The 13735-nt window shown below is 49.0% G+C and overlaps 1 protein-coding gene across 1 annotated transcript; it reads left to right on the top strand.

The window, feature by feature from the left end:
• The first annotated feature begins 704 nt into the window (after positions 1-704).
• Positions 705-3564, top strand: LOC147121761 (protein FAM163A-like). Its single transcript, XM_085977700.1, has 2 exons — positions 705-797; positions 3187-3564. The coding sequence occupies exons 1-2, from the start codon at positions 705-707 to the stop codon at positions 3562-3564; spliced, it is 471 nt and encodes a 156-aa protein (XP_085833826.1).
• Positions 3565-13735: the final 10171 nt, after the last annotated feature.

Below are 13735 nucleotides of genomic sequence, written 5' to 3'. Positions count from 1 at the left end.
GAACATCGGTCTGTATGTGTCTATAGTATACCCACCCTGGGAGTGCTAGATGCCAACACTGGGTGGCAACAGTAGAGAGTGGTTCCGTTCTCATACCATTCATCCTGAGGAGTGATTCTAACTGTTTTTGCTCTGGCTCTCAAAGGTGGTGGGTGGATCCTCCTGGTGCATTCCGTAAACTGGAGCTCATCCAAAACTTGGCTGCCCATATCTTTCTTCTTCTTATCGTGTCCACGGACAGTCTATACATAGCCCAGCCAGAACTGGACACATTTTTGCGCCTTGTTGTTGAATTCGGCAAGATCTGCAACAGTGCAGGGTTCCTCTAATGATGGGCATTGCAGGAGATGTTGCATAGTCTGTGCCTCAGTCCCACATTCACAAGTTGTCGGGCTGGTTGAATATCACCATAGCCCGTATCCTGACTCGCACCAAGTCCCATTCACCCATCACCCCTGTGCTCGCTGACCTACACTGGCTCCCAGTCTGGCAACGCCTCGATTTTAAAATTCTCATCTTCGTGCTCAAATCCCTCCATGGTCTCGCCCCTCCCTATTTTGATAACTGGTTGAAAGGAAGATTGATGAAAATGTGTAACATTACTTTTAGAAGGAGCCTGCCCTTCCCTTCCCTCACCCTGACCCCTTCCCAATCTCACCAATTTCTCTCTTTGTTCTTCCAGGGTTTGATGGAGAATTGGTCGGATGACAGCTGGAACTGTTGTTATCACTGGTGGAATACTAGCAACAGTGATACTGCTGTGTATCATAGGTGTGCTCTGTTACTGTAGACTCCAGGTAAGTTCCCAAGTGCCACAGGTCAGCTTTAACTGAGGAGGGAGGGAGGAAGGGGACAGAATAGTGAGTGAACATGGCGAGAGGTTCTGAATGGCAACTGAGCTCCATTGCATGCATCTGTGCTCTGAAGCACATTCCTCCCTGTTTGTTGGGAGTGCAATGGCTGTGTTCTAAAGTAGACTTCGGTGACTCATTGCGTGTGTGAGCAGTGGCCCAATTCCTGCCATACTGCGAAGAAAGAATCAAGACTTGCATTTCTATAGCGCCTTTAACAACCACTGGATGTCCCAAAGCGCTCTACAGCCAATGAAGTACTTTTTGAAGTGTAGTCACTGTTGTAATGTAGGAAACGCGGTCGGGAATTTATGCACAGCAAGCTCCCACAAACAGCAATGAGATAAATGACAACTGTTTTTCGTGATGTTCGCTTAAAAGATAAATGTTGGGCAGGACACTGGGGATAACTCCCATGCTCTTCTTTGAAAAAGTGCCATGGGATCTTTTATGTCCACCTGAGAGAGCAGACGGGGCCTCAGTTTAATGACTCATCCAAAAGATGGCACCTCTGACAGTGCAGCCCTCCCTCAGCACTGCACTGGGAGCGAGTGGCAGCCGAGATTACATGCTCAAGTCCCAGGAGTGGGATTTGAACCCACGACTTTCGGACACAGAGGCAAAAGTGCTCCCCATTGAGCCACGCCTGACACTCGATGGGTGCAGCAGCGAGCAGTGATCAGTAGGAGCTGGACACAGTGTGCTAAATCACTGCTCTACTTCTAGTACCACAACTTGCATTTATATAGCGCCTTTAACATAATAAAACATCCCAAGGTGTTTCACAGGAGCGTTAACAAACAAAATGTGACACCTAGCCACACAAGGAGACACTAGGGCAGATGACCAAAAGAAGTAGGTTTTAAGGAACGTTTTCAAGGAGGAGAGAGGGATAAAGAGGTGGAGGGGTTTAGGAGGGAATTCTCTTAGGGCCTAGGCAGCTGAAGGCACAGCTGCCAGATGAAAGTCAGGGATGTGCAAGAGGCCAGAATTGGAGGAGTGCAGAGTTCTCAGAGGGTTGTAGGGCTGGAGGACGTTACAGAGATAGGGAGGGAGGGGTGAGGCCATGGAGAGATTTGAAAACAAGGATGAGAATCAAGTAGTTGCCGATGAGAATCAGGAGCCGACGTGGGGCAGTGAGCACAGGGGGTGATGGGTGAACGGGACTCGGGGCGAGTTAGGACATGGGCAGCAGTGAGCACAGGGGGTGATGGGTGAACGGGACTCGGGGCGAGTTAGGACACGGGCAGCAGTGAGCACAGGGGGTGATGGGTGAACGGGACTCGGGGCGAGTTAGGACATGGGCAGCAGTGAGCACAGGGGGTGATGGGTGAACGGGACTCGGGGCGAGTTAGGACACGGGCAGCAGTGAGCACAGGGGGTGATGGGTGAACGGGACTCGGGGCGAGTTAGGACACGGGCAGCAGTGAGCACAGGGGGTGATGGGTGAACGGGACTCGAGGCCAGTTAGGACACGGGGCAGTGAGCACAGGGGGTGATGGGTGAACGGGACTCGGGGCGAGTTAGGACATGGGGCAGTGAGCACAGGGGGTGATGGGTGAACGGGACTCGGGGCGAGTTAGGACACGGGCAGCAGTGAGCACAGGGGGTGATGGGTGAATGGGACTCGGGGCGAGTTAGGACATGGGCAGCAGTGAGCACAGGGGGTGATGGGTGAATGGGACTCGGGGCGAGTTAGGACATGGGCAGCAGTGAGCACAGGGGGTGATGGGTGAACGGGACTCAGGGCGAGTTAGGACATGGGGCAGTGAGCACAGGGGGTGATGGGTGAACGGGACTCGGGGCGAGTTAGGACACGGGCAGCAGTGAGCACAGGGGGTGATGGGTGAACGGGACTCGGGGCGAGTTAGGACACGGGGCAGTGAGCACAGGGGGTGATGGGTGAACGGGACTCGGGGCGAGTTAGGACATGGGGCAGTGAGCACAGGGGGTGATGGGTGAACGGGACTCGGGGCGAGTTAGGACATGGGGCAGTGAGCACAGGGGGTGATGGGTGAACGGGACTCGGGGCAGTGAGCACAGGGGGTGATGGGTGAACGGGACTCGGGGCGAGTTAGGACATGGGGCAGTGAGCACAGGGGGTGATGGGTGAACGGGACTCGGGGGCGAGTTAGGACACGGGGCAGTGAGCACAGGGGGTGATGGGTGAACGGGACTCGGGGCGAGTTAGGACACGGGCAGCAGAGTGTTGGATGAGCTCAAGTTTACGGAGGGTGAAAGTTGGGAGGCCGGGCAGCAGAGCATGGGAATAATCAAAACAAGCTGTTTGTTATTGCTTTCATCTGAGTCTCTCTCTATTTTTGTCACCACCCAGTATTATTGCTGCAAGAAGGATGAATCAGACGATGAGGAGGAAGACTCGGATTTACCCGCTCATCCACGCTTTGCTTGCAACGCATGCAACGCGCACATTATGGACGGACCGGTCACTCAGCTGGCTTCACCGCTGGAGCCCAGCCAGACATCCACGAGGAGCTTGTGCCCCGGCTGCTCGCCCCGCCGCTCGCCCTTTTACATACGGACCACCGATGAGATGCGCAACGGGGGCGAACGCATCACGTACACTCCCGCCCGCTACAAAGAGCCAGGGCCAGCCATCAAGATGTCGTCACTTCGAGGTTTCCCGGTGAGCCGGCAGAACACCGTGCGGGAGACGCTTGCAAGCGTCAGGGCTATAAGTACTGAGGTGTGAACTGGGGGTTGGGGGACTGGGACAGGGAGCTTTGGGGGGGCAGGGGAGAGACAATTTTTTTTTCCGTACCTGGGGAAGGGAAAAGAGAGTTTGCAAAAAAAACATGGCTTTGAACAATAGGTTCCAATAAAAGAAATTCACCCCTCTCTATTCTCAGTCAATGGAGGAGAGCATCCGGCATGCAAGAACACGATTGGGGCACTCAGATTCAACCATGCTCAGAAGCTTCTTTCCCTCTGGGATGACAACACGGACAAAAGATAAAACCAGCTTCACTTCACTCTTTTCGGAAAGTTCACTTGTGTTTTTATGAACTTTGCGCAGGGCTTTAAACCGTGAGGAGAGAGCGGGTGGCTCCTCTTTTTTCCCCAAGAGGTTAATGGTATTGTATTTCCAAATGTAAGATTTAGAGGTAAAATTAGCAAACCGGGCTGGAATTTAAGCATTTAAGAACAAATGCGCCACTTCACTTTTTTGCTGCCAATTCAACCTATTTATTTTTTTACACCAAATCATTACATTGCATCCCAGTGCATTGTGGCGTTGGCTGGATTCTGCATCAGTTCATAGGGTTTGTTCTGCTCAGCACCAGGCCACTAACTCACAACATTTAGAACTCCGTTTCAATTGGTTTCATCTCAGCCAATGAACTTGGCAAATTGCCCTCCAACGGCAAGCCTCATACCAGCTCCAGTGACTATCACTGGATATATCCTCAGCAAGAGATCTTTACAATCTTACTGAGTTTGCCTTATTGTTCCACTCACCTGACCCACGTGTCACACAAGCACATATCAGGTGGAATGGTTTCAGCTCCCCGCTGGTAGATATATTGCCTGAAACGATGCCAAATCATACGAACATACCAACAATGACGGACAGGTAAAGAAAGACCTTCTGGTCCATCAAACCTGTCCCACACAATTGCAATACCTTGTGTATCACAATATCTACACTACACGCCACCCAAAACCATGTGATCTCCTGGGGGAGACAAAAGAGAGATTAAAAAACCCAGGAAAATTTGGGGGGGGGGGAGCGGAAATCTAGGAAATTCCTCTCCGACTCATCTAGGCGATCGAAACTAGTCCAGGAGATCACCCTGGCCAGACAGATCATGCAGAGCAGGAAGCTCCCAAGTTCAATCCCTTGTCTGTGTTGAGGTAGCTGATCGCAGCCGGGGCAGTAGTTGAGATATTAGTTTTCCTCACTTTCTTTGCAAGTGTGGAGAGTAGGTTTGCTAACCCTCCAGGACTGTCCTGGAGTCTCCAGGAATTAAAGATCAATCTCCTGGACACTGCTGCAAGTGACCCAGGAGAAGAAAGCCCAGGGTGTTAATATATATATATTTTAAATTTTCTTTGAACACTTTCGTTAACTAGTTATAAAACTATTTGAGATGGGGAGGAAGGAGGAGGGCTGGTTGACTGGGGTGACAGTGCAGATGGAAGGTCATGTGATGAAACCTACAGGATTGTGTTGAACCAGAGTTGGCAACCCTAGTGGAGAGAGAGAAAGAAAAAAAAACAGGTCCCTGTTGGAATATGTACATGTGGGGGTCTGGAGAGGGCAGGATCAGGCATGGCTGTCTACTGTCACCTGGCCTGCTGGCACTCACTGCCTGGGCTCACAACTCTGTGAGGTACCTGTACATCTGCTCCCCAGCTAGAGTCAGTGCCTACTGGAGAGGACAATTGAATGGGTTGTTGGATGTTGGGGATTGGGTGAAGCCTGATGCTGCCAGGCTGCTGAGTATTAATGGCGTTCAAGTCTGGGAGCTTAACAGAAGTGCAGAAGATCAGAGTGACCTTGGAGCGCACGTCCACAGATCCCTGAAGGTAGCAGGACAGGTAGATAAGGTGGTTAAGAAGGCATACGGGATACTTGCCTTTATTAGCTGAGGCATGGAATACAAGAGCAGGGAGGTTATGCTTGAACTGTATAAAACACTAGTTAGGCCACAGCTAGAGTACCGCGTGCAGTTCTGGTCACCACATAATAGGAAGGATATGATTGCACTAGAGGAGCTGCATAGGAGATTAACAGGATGTTGTCTGGGCTGGAGAATTTTAGCTATGAGGAAAGATTGGATAGGCTGGGGTTGTTTTCTTTGGAACAGAGGAGGCTGAGGGGAGACCTTATTGAGGGGTATAAAATTATGAGGAGCCTAGATAGAGTGGACAGGAAGGACCTATTTCCCTTAGCAGAAGGGTCAATAACCAGGGGACATAGATTTAAAGTAATTGGTCGGAGGTTTAGAAGGGATTTGAGGAGAAATGTTTTCACCCAGAGGGTGGTGGGGGTCTGGAACTCACTGCCTGAAAGGGTGGTAGAAGCAGAGACCCTCATCACATTTAAAAACTTTTTGCATATGCACTTGAAGTTCTGAAACCTACATGGCTGCGGACCAAGAGCTGGAAAGCGGGATTAGGGTAGATAGCTCTTTGTCGGCCGGCACGGACAAGATGGGCCAAATGGCCTCCTTCTGTGCTGTAAATCTCTATGATTCTATGAGTTGTTGGGTTTAGGTTTAGGATTTGGGTATCAGTGGAGGTGACAGCGGGGAAGAGAGTTTGCAAAAACATATGGCTTTGGGCAATAGGTTCCAGTAAAGGAAATTCACTCCTCTCTAGTCTCGGCCAATAGAGGAGAGCATCCACCCTGCAAGAACACAATCAGGGCACTCAGTATCTCCGACGCTCCTCCCTACTATGATACACGTGTCCCTACAATTAGGTACCTCCCTCTCCCTTCCAACAAAAAAATAAACTTTTTAAAACACGACCTAATTGAGTAAGAGTGGTCTGACCCATTGGCTGGTCTGGTCAGTGTGTTCACAGAACACTGAAGATCACAGTATTGGTGTGAAGCGTGCACATTGGCTCGTTCACCTTCCTACCATAGCGTGTAGTATGCTTAAATTCCATCCCTGGTCGACCTCAGTATTTCTCAAAGCAGAAGTGTTTTTTATTTCTTTCCAAGCGCAGAACAGTTTTTAACAATAATGAATTAGTGGGGTGGCAAACAAACAACCTTCTGTGAAGCTGTGAGCATGTGCTGGTGCTGTAATAGAGATGGTGGTTTTCAACAACAATGGGAAAATATACAGTATCGGCACCACAGAAATGCTCGTGAACTTTACTTAGTCTTTATCTTCTAAAAACAACTTCTCATGAATATGTTCAAAAGGATATGTCAGCACCCTGTGTGCCTCCCCAGAGTCCGTATGGAGGTGTGCGTGTGCATTTCTCTCTACAGCAGAACATCCATCGAATGGAATCACCCTCTTGTGTGATGTACCTGCAGAGGTAGGTCAGGTTTCAGAGGGATACTGGAGGTTTGGCACGTTGGCTTTTCACCTTGGCAGCCTGGGTTTAAATCTGGCCTCGGCTATCGGCATGAACATCTCTATTTGATGGCGAAAAGGATCCTAAATAGAAGTGTGTTGGCACAGCCCCACCCCGGTCTTTATCCCTTGCTGATAATTCTGCACAAATTGGCAAGTTGTGACCAAGAAAGGCCGCAATGAGGGGAATTGGAAATGTCACATCGGTGCGTTGGGGGAAAGGGAAGGCTCTTGTGAGGTTAAAGGATATTGTTCGGGCAGAGTGGAGGAAGCTGGAAAACTGCACCCAACCTAAGCTGTGCCACACCTGAGAACATTTACAGACAGAAGAATAGGTGCTCAAGAGCAGACATGTTCCAATCCCCAGCAACCTCACCCGTGATTAGCACAAGATCTGATCTGGCTGCTAAATCGGCATTGATTAAGCAATAACTTCCATCTGTCAGAAGCACATGGAGCAGTAACTAGACCTCAGCACAAACCCAGGAAACTACTGGCAACAACAGAGGGTTATCACCATGAAATGATAACTTGGTAAAACCAACACTTACATCACCAACAAGTTTCAAAGAGTGCACAAGCTTAGTTACTGGTAATTATAACTTAATGGGCTGCTGTCTCTGGTGGTGATGTCACATGATCATCCAACACCAATTTGCAATGATCAACCTATGGTCTCTTCACCTGTGTATAATCAGGAATTGGTGGTCATGTGATGAGTTCAAGTATTGGAATTGGCTTGTGATTCTATCGTGTAGTATAACCCCTGCTGTCTTTGAAGACAAGCCTTCTGAGTTTCAAAAAAAAATACTTCAGAGACTCTTTCAAAGCCACATGTGCCAGACTACTAAAGATTAAAGTGAAAAGTAGCTCCCACTTTGAAAACATCTGTGTTGGCACCACGCTGAGAAGAAGATTGGGCCTTTATGGTCAACGAGCCTGCTGGCACTCTGCCTCAGCTCACCTCTGAAGAAGAACTACCTGGGCAAGTTACCAGTGAGCTGCCACTGTCCATTTGCCAGATAAGTCACCGGCATGACGATAAAACTATTGCGCTATCTCTCCTGTGCCAACTTCCTCTCACTCTACATTTTAGTCCATTGTCCTCATCCCTTTCTGTTTCTGGACTCCGTTTAGTTCTGCAACTTGTATGTGTTCTCTCCGCCTCTCAAACAAATTGCTCTTCTCTTTCTCTCTCTGCCCCCCCACAGCCCCACAACCATTCTCTCCCTCCAAGGTTTATGTTTGTTTCTCCCAGCTTCTCCCTCATTTCTAGCCACCTGTCCAGTCTCTCTATGTTCTGCTAATTGGCTCTCTTTCACTGACCTACTCTGCCTCTCTCTCTTAGCTACTTTTTTCTCTACCAGACAAGTGCACTGGCCCACACTAACATGTCGTCAGGTCAACACTCCATGAAATAGACCCTCTCCAGCTCCAGCCCCCAAGACATATCAAACCCAACAACATCTGAGCTCTTTGTTGTGGGAGGGGGTGGGGAGAGAAGGGCTATATTAGTTGGTTTCAAAATAAAAAAAGAACAGGAACTGATTTTACAATACGCTTCTGAATGTGGGCTTGTAATATGTGACGTATGTGGGGTGGGTGATAATTACAGTGAGGGATGTGACGCTATTTATTTTCTGAAAGACTCAACATTCTCAATTGTATACCCCATGTCACAAGTCTGTTCAAGGCCCTCAAAGTAAACTTTACTTATTAACTGAATTTTATTAAGAACTCCTTTAAGAATTCAGGGTGGGTAACAACCCCCAACAGGAATTGGTGGGATGTGGAAAGTAATCCGCCCAGTGACACCAGGAACAGCGCACTGGTGGTTAGGGGCTTTCCAGTGTTGGATCCTCTTCGACAGCACCTTCCAAACCCGCGATCTTCACCACCTAGAAGGAAAAGGGCAGCAAACGCATGGGAACACCACCACCTCCAAGTTCCCCTCCAAGTCACACATCATCCTGACTTAGAAGTATATCGATCCTTCATCGTCGCTGGGTCAAAATCCTAGAACTCCCTACCTAACAGCACTGTGGGAGTACCATCACCACATGGACTGCAACGGTTCAAGAAGGAGGCTCACCACCACCTTCTCAAGGGTAATTAGTGATGGGCAATAAATGCCGGCCTTCCCAGCGACACCAATATCCCAAGAATGATTTTTTTTTTTAAAGATCTTGAGCATTTTATATCCTCTGCGGCCCTCGAGCAGTTTATACTCTTGTGTTTGGTTTTACTTTAGTAATGGTGATGCCAGCTGAGTCCTGAGGTAATGAGGCATGAACATTATTACCAGCTTATGGGCACCTTTGGGCGGTGGGGTGGTGCTGCAGGTCGCACCACTGCCACCCGTCACTTTAAAGGGGTGCGTGGTCCCAGGTTCAGATGCCACCTAGTCCTCTTCCTCCCCCACCCCAATCCTTTACCGAGATCCCTATGTCAGTCTCAATGCTGCATTGATTGTCCGAGAGTCTCTAGGAATTGAAGGCTCGAGAGTCCTGTTGTGAGAAAACAATGGAGAAAAATCATCGGGACATTAAGAAAATGTGTTTTTTTTTTAATTTCTTTGAACGCTTTCACTTATTAGTTATAACAAAACATTGGAGATTGGAAAAAGGGCTGTTTGAAGTTGAGAATCATCCAATCGGGTAATGAAGAGTTTGTTCGCTTCTCAGTTGGCCGTGGAAAGGTGAGGTGCCGCGAGGATGGTCGTGTTGGTGGGCCAACGGTGGAGGTGGGGCCGTGGGAGATGGGAGGTCTCCAGGAATACGTCCAACCAGAGTTGGCAACCCAACTGCTGCATGGAGGTGCTGAGCATGATCTCACACTCCTCCTCCACGAGGCATCATTCCAAGCCGAGCCCTTTAGCAGAGTCCTGGGAGTGTGTTGCTGCATTGCCAAGAACAGACCATGGGGAGGGCGTCCAAAGCATTTGGCTCCCCCCGCCCCGGCCGCCACCCCCCACAGCTTACACACATACACGTGCAGTACAGTCAACTCTGCGGGCCTTTTATTAGCCACAGTGCTCTTCCCCCCCTCCTGCTGCAAGTAGATTTATAATCCACACAGTAGCTGTAGGGTAGTCTCCATTTCTCAGCGGTAAAAAGTGCTAAAAAGCTCAGGAATATTTCACTTGAGACTGAAGGAAGTGACTGTGTAGGGCAGGTTTGCCAACCCTCCAGGATTGCCCTGGAGTCTCCAGGAATGAAAGATTCATCTCCAGGACACCGCTGCGTGCAAACCCGGGAGAAACAGCATAAGGGCATTAATAAACGTGTGTTTTTTTGTTTCGATTTTCTTTGAACACTTTTGTCGATCAGTTATAAAATATATTGGAGATGGGGAAGAAGGCTGTTTGAGAACAATCATCTAATCGGGTAAAAGAGAGTCTGTATCACTTTCCAACTGTCGTGGGAAGGCAGTGGCCCGTGAGAATGGCCGGATCAGCCGACCGAGAATGGGAGCCTGGAGGCAGAGTGCTTTGCAGTCATGTGGAAACCGACAGGAATACATCTGACCAGAGTTGGCAACTGTAGCCTAGGCCCATCGACTGCAGGGATTGTACACATAGGGCTCATGCTTATTTATTCAGCAGAACATTGCTGCACTAGGAGGCAGCTTCTCGTACCGCCTGGTGGTGTGGAGGCATCACTCAAATCTGCTTAAAGGCGCTGCACCATGGAGTGCTGGGACACAGGTAACTCTGCTCTACCCTCCCCCACATTCCCCTCTCAAATGTCTTCTCAACCTCAGCACCCGGGCCATCGAGCCAAGCAGAGATCAACAGGAAAGACGGAGGGAACAAAATCGGGAGACCCAGCCATCCCAGACTCCAGCTGGCTGTGTGCTTGGTCAGGGAAGGGGGACATCAAAGATAAATTGTAAATGAATGCATAAAACCGCGCAGATTAATGGGAAGCAACGAGAACCTGAGAGAAATGTTCTTCTGAATTACATAATCTTTTACAACTCACATTCTAATAAACAAGGCTTCGCTGTGTGAATTCAATACTTCGCCAAAGGCCATGCATGTTCCCTTGGTCTGTACTGGAAAGGGCTGGCTGTACCCTGCTAACTGGATTTTGAGAGTAAATTGTATTTATTTAAATAAAGTAATAAAATGATATGACTTGGAGTTGCCGAGCACCTGCCATGGACTGAGTCTCTGGGTTGCATTCATTCTTCGGGTGAGGGGAGATGAGGCACCATCGTCTCTGTAAACTGAGCTAAGCACTGTCACCTTTTGCCAAGTCCCATACCAGATGACTGGACGAGCGAAAAGGATGGGCCTTATGGGTGAGTTCTGCTGATGAAAGTCAATTGAAAACGTGAGAAGAGGCTACTGTTTTGTAAAAAAAAACATAGAACCCTAGAAGTTTACAGCACAAAAAGAAGCCACTCAATCCACTGTGTGCATGCCAACTCTTTGCTCGAGCAAACCAAGACTGATCCCACTGCTCCGCTCTCTCCCTATAGCCTTGTAGCTTCCTCTGCTTCAAACGTTTATTTATCCAATTTTCCCTGCAATAATCTCGGTCTCAACCACTTCCTGTGGGGAGGAGGGGACGTACCCTGGTGTTAAATACCCCAAGCTCCACACCACACAGCGTTATTTTAAAACCAACGAACATCAATAACGGGGACAAACCATTCCAACATTACAGCTGCAATACTGTAACATTAATACTAAAGACATGTACCTTTAAACAAGAACTTTCTAAAGAAGCTCACCGAGTTCCCCCCCCCCCACCCCCCCATCCTTAAACAACTAATCAGTGAATCCAAATAAATTATAAACTAGCTGAACTCCTGTGGGCTTTCACACAGCTAGTGGGGAGCGTAGTTGTGCTGTTCAGATGCCAATCTGGCCTGTCCCTTCTAAGACCACTGCTCATGTACCCCATCCCATCCCCCCGTAAGAGGTCGTCTAAATCGGCAACTTCTGATAACCAGAGTTGCTTGTAATCTGGAGAGGGTGATTGCCCACTGCCTAAAGGGGCTGCTCCTCAATTTTTGGCTGCACTTCAGTCCCATGCCCCTGATCTATGGTCACCCGGTGCAGAGGGGAGCGGGCAGGTCGGAGGTCCTCCTCGTGGGACTGCTCCTGGGCCTGGCCAAAGTGACCATCAACAGGTCCAGGCAGCGGGCGACCAAGGGGGCCGTCCGGCCCGATTGCCTGCCTCCCTTTTGTGGCTATGTTCACGCCCGAGTGGCCCTGGAGCCGGAGCACGCGGTGTCTGCCGGCATGCTCGAAGCCTTCCAAGACAGGTGGGTGCCGCGGGGACTGGAGTGCATCATCTCCCCGGCCAATGTGATTTTGATTTAGGTCGATGGGCCTTGTTTGACGTTTTATTGAGTTGCAGTTAGGTGGCACACCAAAAGAGAGGAGAGGGTGATTGCTAACTGCTCTTATATTTTAGCATTCAGGTCAATGACTTATCTCTCTCACTCTGTCATGTGAACATTTTTTTCCCCCCCGGATTAAAATGGAGGCATGCAATCTCCATAAAAGGTTTCAACGGCCAGCCCGCCTCCTGAGAGTGGATTGGTTGCCCGGCCCTCATCCCGCCTCTGTTAAAACCAGAAGTGGGCGGGTTCGAGGCGAGTTGGGTTCTTGTTTGAAATGTTTCTAACAGTTTTACTTCCCACCCGACCCAAACCCACCCAATTTTGGGTGTTAACATTATCCCCTCACTGTCCGTCATAGGCTGAGGAGTGAGATCCTTCTCGCTGCGCTGAGTAAATGACACTGAGGCAGTTTGGGAAATATTGCACATGCTCAGACTCGGGCATCCTAAGAACATCAGTCGTTAACTCCCCCCCCCCCCCCCCCCCCCCCCCACTAACGAGTCACAACTCTGCAGGGGGCAAATCTCAAGCCCAAGCTTTGGCCCCGGGTAATGTGTGCAGGTACTCAAAGACACGAAGGGCAATTTTATAGATAAGTTTAATCATGCCAAGGTTTTTAAAAATGTAACTGTTAAAATGTTCACAATGCTTAGGCTCTTGCATTAGTCAGTAGGCTGGAAGATGACAAAAGAAAATTCAAAAAGTGTTCTGAGCCATTTGATCAGTTTGCTCAGTGGGCAGCACTCTCGCCTCGGAGTTTGAAGGTCGTGGGTTCAAGCCCCCCCTCCAGAGACTTGAGCACCACATCTAGGCTGAAACTCCAGTGCAGTACTGAGGGAGTGCTGCACTGTCGGAGGTGCCGTCTTTCAAATGAGACGTTGAACCGAGGCCCCATCTACTCTCCGGTGTCTGTAAAGGATCCCATGACACTATTTCGAAGGCCAACATTTATTCCTCAACCAACATCACTAAAATAGGTTATCTGGCTATTAGCTAATTGCTGTGTGCAAATTGGCCGCTGCATTTCCAACACATTTGACTACACTTCAAAAAAAGTACTTAATTGGCTGTAAAGCACTTTGGGACGTCCTGAGGTCGTGAAAGGTGCTGTATCAATGCAACGTATTCCTAAGCAATTTGCAGATGCCCAATTTACAACTGATAAATTTGAATCACAATTAATAAATTTGCATTGAACCAATCAAGTGGAAGAAATGTTAATCCCCTGTAAATGTAACATAGAAATGATCCAGCGTAGGTAAGGCAGGGTTGAGAGTGTGACATACAGGAAGTGCATGTTTCCATTACATGGAAGATATATAAGTAGTTATATATAACTAACGATGACTGACAATGCGAGGTAAAGGTGTGTGGGTGCAGGCCAAGATCAAGTCAACTCCCTGGCTTTGTTTTGCAAGAGTTAGGTGGCACATGGGTTTGTCAGCTTGACCTTTCACTTTTGATCCC

The sequence above is a fragment of the Somniosus microcephalus genome, chromosome 3 (assembly GCF_052327205.1).
Source record: "Somniosus microcephalus isolate GS21.2 chromosome 3, FLI_Smic_1.0, whole genome shotgun sequence".
NCBI classification, from domain to species: domain Eukaryota; kingdom Metazoa; phylum Chordata; class Chondrichthyes; order Squaliformes; family Somniosidae; genus Somniosus; species Somniosus microcephalus.
This window is presented reverse-complemented; position numbering and strand designations above follow the sequence as displayed.

Bases quoted from the DNA above. Each gene is read 5' to 3' on its own strand.
- LOC147121761 (XM_085977700.1), top strand. From the start codon at position 705: ATGACAGCTGGAACTGTTGTTATCACTGGTGGAATACTAGCAACAGTG. The intron at 798-3,186 runs GTAAGTTCCCAA...GTCACCACCCAG, and splicing joins TCTGTTACTGTAGACTCCAG to TATTATTGCTGCAAGAAGGA.